We start from the raw sequence: 18024 nt of genomic DNA, 5'->3' as shown, positions 1-18024 counted from the left end.
CTTCTAATACCCAGCATCGGTTTCTAGTTGAAGAGATAAAAATACAAAAATGGAAGGATTCAAGAATATAGTGTGAATGCAGCCAAGAGGAAGAGGACCTGACATATGGAGAACTTTTCCAAACAGCTAATAATTTTCTTAAAGAAATAGGGTTTAGTTCCCAGAGAGATTTCTGCAAACACTTTATAAACAAGATTGGATATTTTGTCAAATATTTGGGTTTAGTTTTTGAAAATTTAAAGAATATCCCAAAATGTGGGCCTAATCAAGATGCTAAAGATGAATTGATGTATAATACTCTTCACATGTGTTTATAGCAGATACAAGATTATTAATAACAAATACGTACCTTTTATGTTAATTCTTATGAAACAATTTTGAAGTATATTATGCTAGAATCACTGCTATATTAAAAATTCTAAACTTGGGATACATTTTAAATTTGAATAGATTAGCACCTTGGTAAAGGACTAGAGGTTGACAGATGAAGGGAATGTGAAGATACTTGTTGAGGTGGAAAAAAAACTGGGATTATAACATTTAAGTCTTGCTTCCAAGCAAGTACAAAAGTGCACCTTAGTAGTTTCATTATGCTAATGTTAGCAGTTGCTGAATTATGGCAGATGCACCTGAAATTGGCAAAATGGAAATAATGACATTTTTCACAAAATTCAATATTTTTATTTTACTATAGGTTAATGTCACCTTTTTGGCAAAAAATAGCATGATTCAACCAGATTGGCTTATGTGTCTCTGTATCTTAGAAACGGTAGTCACAAGGTTTTTCTAACTTATGCTTCTATCTTAGTCCATTTGGGCTGCTATAACAAAATCCTGTAAACCGGATGGCTTATAAACAGTAGGGATGTATTTCACACAGTTCTGGAGGCTGGGAAGTCCAAGATCCAGACACTGACAAATTCAGTGTTTCATGAAGGCTCACTTCCTGGTTCATAGGCAGTCATCTGTTCACTCAAACCTCATATGGCAAAAGGGGTGAGTGGTCTTTCTGTGATCTCTTTTATAAAGAGACTAATTCCAACCATGAGGACTCCACCCTCATGGTTCAGTAAATTCCCAGAGGCTTCTTATCCTAACACCATCCCTTTGTGGGCTCGGATTTCGACGTACAAATTTTAGGAGAACACAAAGATTTACCATAGTAAACCTCCTACTTCAGTGTTATCAAATCCTATTTAATTTCCATGGTAGAAGTTCTGAGAGATTTTGACCAACATATTCCATATCAAAACTAAATCTATTTGGGAAGGTACAATAAAAGTATTATCTCTATTGACCATACAGAAAGCAAATGAAAAATAAACCGATTTCTGAAGATAAAAGAGTGAATTTAGGAGATGCCATGAGGAACACAAGGAAGGACTTCTATGGGATGCTTACGGCTCTTGATATCTCTCTTTCTGTATTGTCCCCCGAGTTTCACTGGAAGATTTAGTTTATATTCCAAATCCAACTAAATATTTGCATGCATTCTCACAAGTGTATAGAATGCCTCAACCTAGTTCACAAGTATCTGTTACACTCGCAGGTGAACAAATGAGTCTGTATTAGTCATATTCATATGTTAGAGCAGAGTGGACTTGCAGAAGAGTCTTTACCCTCATCAGGGGACACAATAATGGCATTTATTCAAGGTATCTGGTAATTGCATTTATTCTAATATTTTCCAACTGAAGCAAAAAAATCGAAATGATAATTGAGAAAGCCTTCAAAGAAACCTTGTGCATTTTCATATTGGTGCCAAAGCAAGAGTTAAGAGAATGTAATCTGTGTTATTATGGGCATGGCAAATATATTATCGTGAGTATTGTTGGAATGAAGCTGAGAAGGGCACCCTAGAGTAAATTTGTATTAAACTTGTTTCAAATCTTGTTAAAATAACAAAAATAATCAAGATCTGTTTTGTTTTATACTTGAAGTATTATTTCAGGTTCACCTTAGATAATTAGCAAATACTCTTGAGGGAATTTTAAAATTATTATACTAGTTTATAATAGGAAAAGCATGCACATGATACAGAAAGTCTATTTTAAAACCATAGAAGAACATAAAATGGAAAGTAAGTTTTCCTCTAACCCCTGTCCTCTGACCACCCATTTACCCTCCAAAAGATAAGGACTGTTACTTGTTTTTGGTTACCCTTGTGGAAATGTTCTGTCCTTACATTAGTATATAATAGCCCTTTTTTGAACAAATGGTAATATAGTGCCACCTGGTCAGATACCTTGCATGTCATTTGACATAATGTCTTGGAGATGGCTCCATAGGAGTATATAGGGAACTGCTTCATTCTTTTCAGTGGTTGCTTTGGTTTCTGTTACTTTGAATGGATGTATCATAATTTATATAACCAGTCCCTCATTGATGAACATTTAGTACTATAAGTATCCTTATGTGTATATGTTATTTTGTACCTGTGCAATATATCAGTAGGATAAATTCTTACAGATGAAATTGCTAAGTCAAAGAGATTGTTCCTTTTCATTTTGATAAGATTTTGCCAAATTGCTATCCATACAGCTTTATTGCCTACAAAGAATTATGAGGGTAAAAATGATAATTATCAGAAAAATTATAGTAATTATCAGAAAAACCAATATTAATTATGTGACTACAAATGACCTATAGACCCCAGTCATAGTAATATGCAAGTTGATTCTTTAATGTTGATGACCTGGTATCTGCTACCTACTGTACTTTGAAGTAAATGAGCTTACCATTTCAAAAACATAGAGGTCCCATTTTTAACACTTAATTTAAATAACCTAACACAGTACTATTAATAGCTAACATTACCCAGGAGGCTGAGACAGGAGGATCACTTGAGCCCAGCAGTTCAAGACCAGCCTGGGCATCATAGCAAGACCCTGTCTCTAAAGAAATTAATCTTTTTGGCCAGGCACAGTGTCTCATGCCTGTAATCCCAGAATTTTGGGAAGCCTAGGCAGGCGGATCACAAAGTCAGGAGATCGAGACCATCCTGGCCAACGTGGTGAAATCCCATCTCTACTAAAAGTACAAAAATTAGCTGGGTGTGGTGGCACATGTCTGTAATCCCAGCTACTTGGGAGGCTGAGGCACGAGAATCACTTGAACCCAGGAGGCAGAGGTTGCAGTAAGCCGAGATTGCGCCATTGCACTCCAGCCTGGCAACAGAGCAAGACTCTGTTTTTAACACGGAGGGAAAATTAAAATTAATCTTTTTATTATTATTGTTAGTTAGATGTGGTGGCACATGCCTTTAGTCTCAGCTACTTGGGAAGCTGAGGCCAGAGGATCACTTGAGCCCAGGAGTTTGAGGCTTCAGGGAGCTGTGATCTCACTACTGCACTCCAGCCTAGGTGACAAAATAAAACACCATCTCTTTATAAAAAATAAAACAATTTCCTAGCATGTGTCAGGCATTGTTCTAAGTGGATTATGTATTTCAACTTAATTTTCACAAAGTCCTACAAGCAATTATAATTGTTTTCCCAATTTACAGGTGAGAAAACCAAGGCCTGAGATATTATGTATTTTGGCAGAGCCTAGTACCTTATAGGGCTAGACCCTAGCCCTATAAGTTATTTTGAAAAATCATGCTAAACACATGTATACACATGTATAATTTGTGTGTGTGTGTATATATATATATTTTTTTAATTGTACTTTAGATTCAGGGGTACATGTGCAGAACATGCAGGATTGTTGCATAGGTACATACATGGCAATGTGGTTTGCTGCCTCCATCCCCCCATCACCTATATCTGGCATTTCTCCCCATATTATTCCTCTCCAACATCCCCAACCCCAGCTGTCCCTCCCCTAGTTTCCCCGGCCACAGACCCTAGTGTGTGATGCTCCCCTTCCTGTGTCCATGTGTTCTCATCGTTCAACACCCACCTATAAGTGAAAACATGCGGCGTTTGATTTTCTGTTCATGTGTCAGTTTGCTGAGAATGATGGTTTCCAGATTCTTCCATGTCCCTACAAAGGATACGAACTCATCGTTTTTTTATGGCTGCATAGTATTCCATGGTGTATATGTGCCACATTTTCCTTGTCCAGTCTATCATCGATGGGCATTTGGGTTGGTTCCAGGTCTTTGCTATTTTAAACAGTGCTGCAATTAACATACGTGTGCTTAAGTTGGTATTCACATTCTCATTGCAAATAATCCTTCTCTTTGTTGTATCTTTTTGTGCTTGCAAACCTGCCTTTTACAGATGAGGCAAATTAAAACAAAGTTGTTGGTTTGTTTTGTTTTGTCCTGAGATACCTGGAAAATTAGAAACCAAGTTGAAATGGTGTTTTATGACAATCCCAGGTATGATAAATAAATGTATAGCAATTTTTCATTTTTCATTTTAAGTTGATGACCCTCAAGTTGTTTCAGAAAGGTGTCCAAGAAGCTCCTAAGAAACCTTTATAATAATGTTAAAGTGTTTTTTATAAAAAAACAATAACTTCCTGTGGTTCTTTCAGTAAGCTCTCATGACACTTTTTATCTGCAGGCTGTATTCTCCTGTGTCTTGACATGCAGGCTTAGGTGAAATATTGTGGGCATAAAAATTGCATTTGGTAGGTCTGCAAGGAAGGGGTCATGTAAAAGTCATCTTTGATTTGTTAATGGAATTTTTTTTTTTTTAGATGTAGTATATGGCAATAGTGATGTGCATCCTAAGGGAAAAAACTGTCTATTTTATAAAGGTTTATTTTCATATTTATAAACTGTAGTTCTGTTGTGTGTTTTTGATTTAGTAACAATTCATGTGTTTTTCTGTCACAGAGCACTGCAGCCTGTGGTGTTGAGGCTCACAGCAATGCCATCCAGCCCTGCCACATCAGAGAGGCCATTCGACGCTACAGCCACAAGATTGGCCCACTTTCCCCATTCACAGTACGTAATAACAGAGTTATAAAAAGTTATATTTATAATATGAAAGAATTTTGATTTTCAAGTGGTCAAATGAAGAAGCAATGGAATTGTTGAAAGCAATTTGTGGTGACTGTAATTTTGTTGTATAAAAGTGGCATAATTCTCTTGGGAAGTAAAAGTCATTTTCGTCTCTTTGGAAGGACACTTTTTTCCCTACAAAATATTATTTTCTTTCAATTACAAATTAAGTTTTTTTGTTGTTGAGGCTTATAGTTTCTGTTTTTCAAAGCTTCAGTTTATAAAATGTTATTCTCAAATTATATGTATCCAAATATTGCTAGAAGCCCTTTATATTTTAAAATTGGTTAGATTAGCATTACCACTTCTATCAGATATCCTTCTCCTAAACATACTTTTAGTTGGAAGAAGAAGAGATATTTCTTTACCGGCTTTGAACTAGGCTGAAATGCGGACAGCCTTTTACATCTTCAAATGATTTGAAAACTTATAATCAGGGTTTTGTGTTGTTTTAATGGGGAATTAAAGACCTGATATTTCAGCAGCCTAAAGAAAATGTGTGCAGGTGTGTGTGTTTTAATTAAATGCTCATTTTGTGGCCCTTTAAAAGAAAAAAAGCCTTATTTGTGTTAAGAGAAGTTTCTTCAAGTCCTACTCTGTTTATAAGGAACTAGTTCAACAGAAAGTAAAGTTTGATATATATAACTGAGGAACAGTGAGATTTACTTTTTTGATATTGTGTTTTAACCTGCTAATGAAAAGGTATAATATTATACATAAACAAATGAGTAAATAAATTAAAAGTATTACATCGTATATGTTTTTACCTAAAAATGGATTTTACTTTTCATAAAAGCCATTATTTTGTCTATATTATCTTTTTTCCTTATGTTAAGAGAATGCTTTCTTTTCATTCGTTGTTTTTATTAGTTGTTAATCCTGTAGATAGATTCTCTGCATTTTACTTTTCATAAATGCCATGATTTTGTCTATATTATCTTTTTTCCTTATGTTAAGAGAATGCTTTCTTTTCATTCCTTGTTTTTATTAGTTGTTGTTAATTCTGTAGATAGATTCTCTGCATAAGAGCAAGAACATGCTTTATAAATACATCAGAAGCTCTGTGATGGTGATACTTTTCACTTTTAATATTTAAAGTTTATCTTGTATAAGAACATGATTTTAATATTGCTGATTAAAGCAATATGCCCTTTTGCATGAATGTTATTAGAGTCTTATAATTTGAAAGAAATAGCTAAATCAAGTTTCTTTTACATAATGGGTGAAGCTGTTTTAAATGATAGGCCAAAGGGAAGATGAATATGAAAAATTATGAATGAGAAAAATAAGAGATAATTGGAAGTAAGAAGTTAAAAACCGACTGAATTTGAAAAAAACAACTTATAATGAAAGATTGAAAATATCAAATCCATAGTTGCCAATCAAATAATGACAAAAGGTTGAGACAATGGAAGAGAAAGGAAGAAAAGACAGTGCTTGATAATAATCTAGAAGCAATTAAAAGATAGCAAAGAGAAACACGATTTTTGAGAAGTAACCTAAAATGGTAACTAAAAGTAATAAATAAAATTACGTAAAGGAAAATGTATCCAGTACAAGGAGAAAACCTCCTAATCATGAAGTCTGCGTTATTTCCTCAAAAAGTAGTAGCAGCTGCTTCACTCTTCAAATTTTTTGTTTTTAAAAAGACTGATCACTTGAGAACCATCTTGGTTAATGACATTATTTACATACATGTGTGTATGTACATCTTTTCTCCACATCCAACCTGGTACTTAATGTATTACTGCTTTTACAATCTAAGACTGTAGTATTAACATATGATCAAAAATGTACTTTAAGCTAGGTTCAGCTATTGCCTAAGCTAATTTTTATTCAGTAAACATAAAGAATGGGCTTTTTTAAACTGATGACACAATTTTCAAATGTTTAATTTAAATACATCTGGAAAATAAAACAAGCCATGACCTGAAAGTTTCCGTTAGCCACTAGTAGAACAATCAAACAAAATCAATGCAGATGGTAACAAACTCGACCCCAAGGGGCACCCAAGGTGTTATCGCGCCTCAGAAAGGACCCCGACTTGGAAAGGTCTGCTCCATCATCTACAGCTATGAGAATTTGCCCAGACTACAAGAGTGAATATGCCTGCACCTTTTTTTTTTTTTGAGACAGAGCCTTGCTCTGTTGCCCAGGCTGGAGTGCAGTAGTGCGATCTCAGCTCGCTGCAACTTCCGCCTCCCAGGTTCAAGCAATTCTCCCTGCCTCAGCCTCCTGAGTAGCTACAATTACAGGCACCTGCCACCACACCCAGCTAATTTTTGTAATTTTTAGTAGAGATGGGGTTTCGCCATGTTGGCCAGGCTGGTCTTAAACTCCTGACCTCAGGTGATCCACCCACCTCAGCCTCCCAAAGTACTAGGATTACAGCTATGAGCCACTGCGCCTGGTCTGCCTACACTATTTTATATCAGGAATAGCATGACCGGGGTGTCACAGTTTTATGGTATATATTATAATACATAAGTCTACCTTTAGAGTTAAACATTCTCTTTAAAATGGGATGGATTTGTAGACTGTGTTGCGTCAATAATGTGGCCATCCTGTATTGGCTCCTACAAACCTCCAGCTGCTAAAAAAAAAAAAAAAAAAAAAAAAAAAAAGAGCTCATGGTACAGACTTACCATGGTTAGGGATGCTGATGTCCAGTTCCCTAAGGCCCACTCTGAGGAACTGACATGGTACTTGGTATTTTAAGCTGCACTGGGGACACGTTGCCACCTAAGCTTTGAGCTGCAGCTTCTAACAGTAGACAAGACATGTGGGCTGCCTCTGTAGTAATCATAGATTGACACCTATCTTTTCATACAGAAAGGCTGAACTGACTTGCCTCCAATGTAAAATGTCCTTAGTAAATTAAAATGCCAGTGAACAACTAGTTTATATTTATGAAGCACAGAGACTTTATCTTCATAGCATGTCATTCTGAATCTAGAGTGATTGGTACATATTTAAATGTAACATCTAATTTAGAATACCCATAACAATGTGTATATATCCAGTTTCCAATAATTTGATATTGTTAAGAGTTTACATGGAAACGTAATTCAAATAGCATATTTAAAAATCTGCTTTTGTGAGTCATCTTTCTGTCTACTATATGACTTCTGAAATAATTTTATACCAAATAACAAGATCAATTTCAGGCATATAATTCTTTATATAAAGAATTGTAAGTGAATTTTTCGCCTTAGGAATTGTTTAAAATGATAGAAGAAAGGAATACTTAAAGCCATGTTAGCTGGAGAAGAGGGAAAAGAGTACAAACAATGGTTTCAATTGTAGTAGCTCCTGGGGTAGGAAATACACAGGGAGAATGGCATAAACATCAATCACCTGCCACATACCTGTGAACACCACATTCTCGAGTTCTGTGGAGACACATCCATCCCCACTCCGCAGTTAACAACAGTACTCTCTTTGGCATATTGGTTATCATTGGTGATTTGTTTCTTTTCTGTATTCTCATTTATTCTCAATCCTGTATGGAAGATAAGAGAAGGTATCATACCTTCTTAAGAAATTTTCCTAAGTCAAACTATTAATTGGACTAAATTAAATTAAACCAGAGCTAAGATTCAGGCCTTCCAACCCATACCTTCAAACTCTTTCTCCTGATATACACACTTTTGCAGCTGTCCGCACCCTACCTCACTTTCTGTTTACACACTCTAAAGAACCTTTACAGAAACTAATTTTACTTTTTGGCTTCTTGTTTATTTTTCTTAAGTAATTCTAAACATCACTTCAGATTCTCTGATCTGCAGTATTCTTGAGTGCTTTTGCAACCTAGAACATCCTAAGTGATTTTGATGCTTGCCATCTTATATTGTTTTTATTCATAGTAGTTCATAATATGTGAAGTTATATTGTGTGGTGATTAAGAATTTTGGTCCTGGAGCTAAATGGCCAGGATCCAGATACCAGCTTTGCCATCTACAAGATGAGTAGCCTTACACAGGTTTCTTCACTTCTTTATGGCTGTTTCCCCATCTCTAAAGTGAGGATATTAGATTATACTTCATGATAGGATTTAAGAAGAACCGTGAACTTAATTAACATGTAAGAGTGCTTAACAAATTATGTTAGTAATATTGGAAGTCATAGTAGCTATGGTATATTTTTTAAGAGAGAAATAACACAAAGTAAGTGGAAACCATTCCACTCAACTACACTCAAATGCGCATACCCATGCACACACATATGTGCACACAGAGGCTATGTGGCCTTACTCTATAATCCTAGAAAAAACTAAAAATTTAAATAATAATGTGTTTCGTTTATGGACTAATAGTTTATACCATTAAAATTTGAATACCATTTAAATATCATTGTTACTAAAAATAAATGTTTATTTTTACTTTTTGGATTAATAATGGTTAAAGAACATTATTGCTTTTTTTAATCACTAAACATCATAAATAAGTCTTAGCAACTGAGTGTATATAGTTACCACCCGATTTTTTGCATGCCAGCTAGATTTTGCATACCAGCTTTCTGGAACAGAAATCTAAAGAACAAAAAATGGGTGACCTCATTTATAAAGTTTCTTCAATTTCGGTGTTTGTGACTTGACATATTTGTATAAGTTATTGAAAAGGTTTTCAGAAGTTGATGAATATATCAAAGTTAATACATTTTTTAATTGCTGGGCTTATTTTTCTCAACTTTTAAAGTTTCTTCAGCTTACTGATTATGAAAGAAATGCTAATATGTTAGAAAATTATGAAGACAGAGAAAGGCAAAGCAAAGAATAAAACTTACATCCTGGAGATAACTACTGTTAATATATCATTACCTTTCATTCTCCCTTTTTTCTTTGTATATGCATATTAATAATTTAGCAAAATGGAGATTAGTCTGATACTGCTACTTAACATTTTATAGTATATTATGTAGTCTTTAACACATGATTTTAATAGCTTCGTAGTGTGCTTTATACATCTAACTGTACCTTTACTCACTTAACCATTCCATTTTGTTCTTTATTTAGGTTATAAATAGCAATAGTGGATATTTTTTGTATGTAAATATTTATCCATCTATCTGGTTGTTTCCTTATGAAAGATTACTAGAAGTGAAATTCCTGGGTCAAAGGATCTATCCTTTTAAATTTCCGGGTAATCTTGCCAAAATAATTCTTAGAAAACATGAATGAATTCATAATTGTGTAAGTGGTATATGAGAGCATATACTCAAATCAGCATTGAATATTATCAGTTTTATTTTTGTCATTTTCCAGGCAAAAGTAAAGTAGCAGTTATAGCAACTAATATTTATTGAGCACCTGTGCATCATGCTCTGCACTGTACTAACTCACATAACCACCTTCACAAGTAGAAACTATTGTTATTTTATGGCTGAGAAAACTAACAGACTGTAACTAGCCTTCCCAAGTTCACATACAGCTAATGAGTCATGCATACTTTTGTTTTAATTTGTATTTGATAACTTATGCTATTGACCACTTTTAGATATTTACTAATAATTTATATTTCTTTGAATTTTGATCATGTCTCTGCCATTTTTTATAGGACATTAGATTTACTTTATGAATCTACTGTATTCTTAATTATTTTTATTCAACTATAATTCTACATTTTTATCTAATATATGGTATGAGAGCTTCTTTAATACAAGAACTAAATATCAAAATATGCCACCCAATTAAATGAGTATCCTGTTCCTATTTATTAGGATTGTTTTATTTATCTTCTATTAAATTACTTCAAGTGTATCTCAGGTCTTTCTGTTTTCTATTCTATATTTTTCAAAATTATTGGTAATATTTTGTATGTACTACCTGAATATATAAAGAATACAATATTTCGGAAGGGCATCATGGTCGACAAATAGGTGTAACAAAGATTTAAGTGAATTGTCGCATCAGAAAATTCATTGGCATTTCCTTGAAGAGCATTTTTTTCACAACCTAAAACTTAAAATGCTTTTGAATGGTAATGGTTTTACAAAAACATTCTTAGAATTTACTTGTTCAGGTTTAGAAGTAAAAAGCATTTAAAATTTTTATGATTCGAGCATTTGTTTTTTTGTCTCTGAGAAAATACTCCGTGGGATAGTCTAGTTTTTCTTATGTCACAGTGAAGGTGGTCAGACTTGTTTTATCTAGATCCTCACTATTTACAAGCAGTAGGTGGTACCTATGGTTACCTACTATGAAGCTCAAGCCTAGCTCACAATGGGAAGTGCTGTGAATTGCTGATATAAACCCAAGTCTGTAATTTTGAATGTCAGAGAAGGGAAACTGTGTTCACTGAGGGTGATGACATAATCCCATCTGTAATGCCTAAATCTATTTTGGTTTCTCCTGATATTCACAGTAGAAAAATGTTAACCCTCTGAACTTGCATCTTATGAGGTAACTTTCTGTCGAACTAGAATAGTGAGATGATAAAATTTCTTATTTAAGCATGGTCATTAACCTGAATAATACCTTAAGTGCATCTGTAGAAACAAATCTCTTTAGTCTTTACTCAGCTGCCTTAAATTGAGACAGAATCATAGCATTTTAAAGCTGGAGAGGACTTGAGCTAGCCAGTTAGTCTGGACCTCCAAAAAGCTTTGTGATGTACTCAAAGACACTTTGCAAGTGCATGATAGAACTAACCCAGCCTTCTGACTCTCAGATGCTGTGACCATTAACTTTGATGTAAATTTATTAGAGGGTGCTGGATATGTTTTCATATCTTTAGGGATGTTCGTAATGGACTAATAGGGATCAAAAACATGAAAAAGTTTTAAAGAATTCCTCACATTAAATTTTCAAAAACAGAAGTGGCATGGCAGATTGTTTTGACTCTTTTGATCTAGAATTTCATATTTGCAAATATTTATATCATGAGCACATTAAATTTGTCTGCATCTTATGTGTTCAACCTGGAACATTAAATGTCACAAAATATTAGAAGAATTTTCAAATGTAAATGCCAAGCAGAAATTAGGTGAAACTAAATTATATGTATTTTTACTGGAAGTGAAAATATTCTTTTTTTTTTAAAGAAAAGTATTTTTATTTCTATTTTTATTTTATTCTCCTTTTTTTTAAATTGCATTTTAGGTTTTGGGGTACATGTGAAGAACATGTAAGATTGTTGCATAGGTATACACGTGGCAGTGTGATTTGCTGCCTTCCTCCCCCTCACCTATATCTGCCATTTCTCCCCATGCCATCCCCCCCCAACTCCCCACCCCCTGCTGTCCCTCCCCTATTTCCGTCCAACAGACCTCAGTGTGTAGTGCTCCCCTCCCTGTGTCCATGTGTTCTCATTGTTCAACACCCGCCTATGAGCGAGAACATGCAGTGTTTGATTTTCTGCTCTTGTGTCAGTTTGCTGAGAATGATGGCTTCCAGGTTCATCCATGTCCCTACAAAGGACACGAACTCATCGTTTTTGATGGCTGCGTAATATTCCATGATGTATATGTGCCACATTTTCCCTGTCCAGTCTACCATCGATGGGCATTTGGGTTGGTTCCAGGTCTTTGCTATTGTAAACTGTGCTGCATTGAACATTCGTGTACACGTGTCCTTATAGTAGAACGATTTATAATCCTTTGGATATACACCCAGTAATGGGATTGCTGGGTCAAATGGAATTTCTGTTTCTAGGTCCTTGAGGAATCGCCACACTGTCTTCCACAATGGTTGAACTAATTTACAATTCCACCAACAGTGCAAAAGTGTTCCTGTTTCTCCACATCCTCTCCAGCATCTGTTGTCTCCAGATTTTTTAATGATCGCCATTCTAACTGGCGTGAGATGGTATCTCAATGTAGTTTTGATTTGCATTTCTCTAATGACCAGTGATGATGGGCATTTTTTCATATGTTTGTTGGCCTCATGTATGTCTTCTTTTGTAAAGTATCTGTTCATATCCTTTGCCCACTTTTGAATGGGATTGTTTTTTTTCTTGTAAATCTGTTTTAGTTCTTTGTAAATTCTGGATATCAGCCCTTTGTCAGATGGGTAAACTGCAAAAATTTTTTCCCATTCTGTTAGTTGCCGATTCATTTTAATGACTGTTTGTTTTGCTGTGCAGAAGCTGTGGAGTTTGATTAGGTCCCATTTGTCTATTTTGGCTTTTGTTGCCAATGCCTTTGATGTTTTGGTCATGAAGTCCTTGCCTATGCCTACCGTCCTGAATGGTTTTGCCTAGGTTTTCTTCTAGGGTTTTTATGGTGTTAGGTCTTATGTTTAAGTCTTCAATCCATCTAGCGTTAATTTTAGTGTAAGGTGTCAGGAAGTGGTCCAGTTTCTGCTTTCTGCACATGGCTAGCCAGTTTTCCCAACACCATTTATTGAACAGGGAATCCTTTCCCCATTGCTTGTTTTTGTCAGGTTTGTCAAACATCGGATGGTTGTAGATGTGTTGTGTTGCTTCCGAGGCTTCTGTTCCATTGGTCTATATTTCTGTTTTGGTACTAGTACCATGCTGTTTTGATTACTGTAGCCTTGTAGTATAGTTTGAAATCAGGTGGTGTGATGCCTCCCGCTTTGTTCTTTTTGGTTAGAATTGACTTGGCTATGCGGGCTCTCTTTTGGTTCCACGTGAAGTTTAAAGTGTTTTTTTCCAGTTCTATGAAGAAGGTCATTGGTAGCTTGATGGGGATAGCGTTGAATCTGTAAATTACTTTGGGCAGTATGGCCATTTTCACGGTATTGATTCTTCCTAGCCATGAACATGAAATGTTTCTCCATCTGTTTGTGTCCTCTCTTATTTCATTGAGCAGTGGTTTGTAGTTCTCCTTGAAGAGGTCCTTTATGTTCCTTGTTAGCTGTATTCCTAGGTATTTTATTCTCTTTGTAGCAATTGTAAATGGCAGTTCATTCTTGATTTGGCTCTCTTTAAGTCTGCTATTGGTGTATAGGAATGCTTGTGATTTTTGCACGTTGATTTTGTATCCTGAGACTTTGCTGAAGTTGCTTATCAGTTTCAGGAGACTTTGGGCTGAGACAATGGGGTCTTCTAGATAAACAATCATGTCCTCTGCAAATAGAGACAATGTGACTTCCTCCTTTCCTATTTGAATTCCCTTTATTTGTTTTTCTTGCCTGATTGCTGTGGCTAGAACTTCCAGTACTATATTGAATAGTCGTGGTGAGAGAGGGCATCCTTGTCTAGTGCCAGATTTCAAAGGGAATGCTTCCAGTTTTTGCTCATTCAGTATGACATTGGCTGTTGGTTTGTCATAAATAGCTTTTATTATTTTGAGATACATTCCGTCAATACCTAGTTTATTGAGGGTTTTTAGCATAAAGCGCTGTTGAATTTTGTCAAAGGCCTTCTCTGCATCAGTTGAGATAATCATGTGGTTTTTGTCTTTGGTTGTGTTGATGTGGTGAATTACATTTATGGACTTGTGTATGCTGAACCAGCCTTGCATCCCTGGGATGAATCCTACTTGATCATGTTGGATAAGCTTTTTGATGTGCTGTTGCAATTGGCTTGGCAGTATTTTATTGAAGATTTTTGCATCTATGTTCATCATGGATATTGGCCTGAAGTTTTCTTTTCTTGTTGAGTCTCTGCCAGGTTTTGGTATCAGGATGATGTTTGTCTCATAAAATGATTTGGGAAGGATTCCATCTTTTGGATTATTTGGAATAGTTTCACAAGGAATGGTACCAGCTCCTCTTTGTATATCTGGTAGAATTTGTGAACCCATCTGGCCCTGGGCTTTTTTTGGGTGGTAGGCTCTTAATTGCTGCCTCAACTTCAGACCTTATTATTGGTCTATTCAGGGTTTCGACTTCTTCCTGGTTTAGGCTTGGGAGGAGGCAAGTGTCCAGGAATTTATCCATTTCTTCCAGGTTTACTAGTTTATGTGCATAGAGTTGTTTGCAGTAATCTCTGGTGATGGTTTGTCTTTCTGTTGAATCTATGGTGATATCCCATTTATCATTTTTTATTGCATCAATTTGGTTATTCTCTCTTTTCTTTTTTATTAATGTGGTTAGTGGTCTGTCTATTTTGTTGATCTTTTCAAATAACTAGCTCCTGGATTTATTGATTTTTTGAAGGGTTTTTTGTGTCTCTATCTCCTTCAGATCTGATAGTTATTTCCTGTCTTCTGCTAGGTTTTGAGTTTTTTTGATCCTGCTCCTCTAGATCTTTCAATTTTGATGATAGGGTGTCAATTTTAGATCTCTCCTTTCTTCTCATGTGGGCACCCATTGCTATATATTTTCCTCTAGAGACTGCTTTAAATGTGTCCCAGATATTCTGATATGTGTGTCTTCATTCTCGTTGGTTTTGAAGAACATCTTTATTTCTGCCTTCATTTCATTGTTTATCCAGTCAACATTCAAGAGCCAGTTGTTCAGTTTCCATGAGGCTCTGCGGTTCTGAGTTAGTTTCTGAATTCTGAGTTCTACCTTGATTGCACTGTGGTCTGAGAGACTGTTTGTTATGATTTCAATTCTTTTGCATTTGCTGAGGAGTGATTTGCTTCCAATTATGTGGTCAATTTTAGAGTAGGTGTGATGTGGTGCTGAGAAGAATGTACATTCTGTGGATTTGGGTTGGAGAGTTCTGTAAATGTCTATTAGGTTTGCTTGTTCCAGGTCTGAGTTCAAGTCCTAGATATCCTTGTTAATTTTCTGTCTGGTCGATCTGTCTAATATTGACAATGAGGTGTTAAAGTCTCCCACTATAATTGTGTGGGAGTCTAAGTCTCTTTGTAAGTCATTAAGAACTTGCCTTATGTATCTGGGTGCTCCTGTATTGGGTGCGTATATATTTAGGATCGTTAGCTCTTCTTGTTGCATTGATCCTTGTACCATTGTGTAGTGTCCTACTTTGTCTCTTTTGACCTTTGTTGCTTTAAAGTCTAATTTATCAGAGATGAGAATTGCAACTCCTGCTTTTTTTTGCTCTCCATTTTCTTGGTAAATCTTCCTCCATCCCTTTACTTTGAGCCTTTGTGTATCCTTGTATGTGAGATGGGTTTCCTGGATACAGCACACTGATGGATTTTGGCTTTTTATCCAACTTGCCAGTCTGCGTCTTTTGATTGGGGCATTTAGTCCATTTACATTTAGGGTTAATATTGTTATGTGTGAATTTGATACTGCCATTTTGATGCTAGCTGGCTGTTTTGCCCATTAGTTGATATAGATTCTTCATTGTGTTGATGCTCTTTACCATTTGGTTTATTTTTGGAGTGGCTGGTACCGGTTGTTCCTTTCTATGTGTAGAGCCTCTTTCAGGAGCTCCTGTAAAGCAGGCCTGGTGGTGATGAAATCTCAGTACTTGCTTGTTCACAAAGGATTTTGTTTTTCCTTCACTTATGAAGCTTAGTTTGGCTGGATATGTAATTCTGGGTTGAAAGTTCTTTTCTTTAAGGATATTGAATATTGGTTCCCACTCTCTTCTGACTTGTAGGGTTTCTGCGGAGAGATCTGCTGTGAGTCTGATGGGCTTCCCTTTGTGGGTAACCTGACCTTTCTCTCTGGCTGCCCTTAGCATTTTCTCCTTCATTTCAACCCTGGTGAATCTGACGATCATGTGCCTTGGGGTTGCTTTTCTTGAGGAATATCTTTGCGGTGTTCTCTGTATTTCCTGGACTTGAATATTGGCCTGCCTTGCTAGGTTGGGGAAGTTTTCCTGGTTAATATCCTGAAGAGTATTTTCCAGCTTGGGTTCATTCTCTTCATCCCATTCAGGTACACCTATCAACCGTAGATTAGGTCTTTTCACATAGTCCCACATTTCTTGGAGACTTTGTTCATTCCTTTTTACACCTTTTTCTCTCATCTTACCTTCTCATTTTATTTCATTGAGTTGATTTTTGACCTCTGATATACTTTCTTCTGCTTCGTCAGTTTAGCTGTTGAAACTTGTGTATGCTTCGCGAAGTTCACATGTTGTGTTTTTCAGCTCCATCAATTCACTTATATTCCTCTCTAATTTGTCCATTCTCTTTAGCATTTTGTCAGATCTTTTTTCAAGGTTCTTAGTTTCTTTGCATTGGGTTAGAACATGTTCTTTTAGCTCACAGAAGTTCCTTATTACCCACCTTCTGAAGTCTGATTCTGTCATTTCATAACATTCATTCTCCATCCAGCCTTGTTCCCTTGCTGGTGAGGAGTTGTGAACCCTTGTAGGAGGAGAGATGTTCTGGTTTCGGCTGTTTTCATCCTTTTTGCTCTGGTTTCTTCCCATCTTTGTGGATTTATCCACCTGTCGTCTTTGTAGTTGCTGACTTTCAGATTGGGTCTCTGAGTGGACGTCCAATTTATTGATAATGAAGTTACTTCTGTTTCTTAGTTTTCCTTCTAGCGATCTGGCCCCTCTGCTGTAGGGCTGCTGAGGTTCACTCCAGGCCCTGCTTGCCTGGGGATCACCTGCAGCAGCTCTAGAACAGTAACGGTTGCTACTAGTTTCTTTTTCTGCTATCTTTGTCCCAGAAGGATACCCACTAAGTGTCAGTCTGATCTCTCCTTCATGAGGTGACTCTTTGGATATACGGGGGTCAGGGAGCTGCTTGAGGAGACAGTCTGTCCTTTATAGTAGCTCAAGTGCTGAGTTGTGAGCTCGGTTTTTCATTCAGGGCTGCTGGGCAGGTACAGTTAGGTCTGCTGCAACAGAACTCATAAACACCTTTTTTTACCCCAGGTGATCTGTCCCAGGGAGCTGGGGCTTTATTTATGAATTTCCGTTGTGCTGCTGCCTTTTTTTTTTTTCAGGTCTGCCCTGCACAGCAAGGAGGCAGCCTAGTCACTGTCTGCCTGCAGAGGCTTTGCTGAGCTGCTGTGGGCTCCACCCAGCTGTGGTGTGAACTTCCCTGCAGTCCTGTTTATATGGGTGTAGTTAGAACTGTCTCAGCATTGGTGGCCCACCTCTGTAATGGCAGACTCTCGCTTTAATGGCAGGTTGCCTTGGCAACGGCGGGTTGCCTCAGCAATGGTGTGCTACCTCCGAAGTGGTGGAGTGCCTCGGCAATGGCAGACGCCCCTCCCCCACAGAGCTGGACCATCCCAGGTTCACCTATGCTTGCTGTGAAACTCTCAATCCAAAGAGTTT

At 36.5% G+C, this 18024-nt stretch overlaps 1 protein-coding gene across 1 annotated transcript in view; it reads left to right on the top strand.

The window, feature by feature from the left end:
* The window catches only part of SUPT3H (SPT3 homolog, SAGA and STAGA complex component), a 543512-nt gene that overhangs the window by 439809 nt on the left and 85679 nt on the right, over positions 1 to 18024 (top strand). Inside the window, 1 exon segment of the mRNA XM_032299791.1 lies at positions 4790 to 4900. Within this exon segment, the coding sequence (XP_032155682.1) occupies positions 4790 to 4900 (111 nt within the window).

The sequence above is a fragment of the Sapajus apella genome, unplaced genomic scaffold (genome assembly GCF_009761245.1).
Source record: "Sapajus apella isolate SASKATOON/1434 unplaced genomic scaffold, GSC_monkey_1.0 scaffold41, whole genome shotgun sequence".
Classification (NCBI taxonomy): Eukaryota; Metazoa; Chordata; class Mammalia; order Primates; family Cebidae; genus Sapajus; species Sapajus apella.
This window is presented reverse-complemented; position numbering and strand designations above follow the sequence as displayed.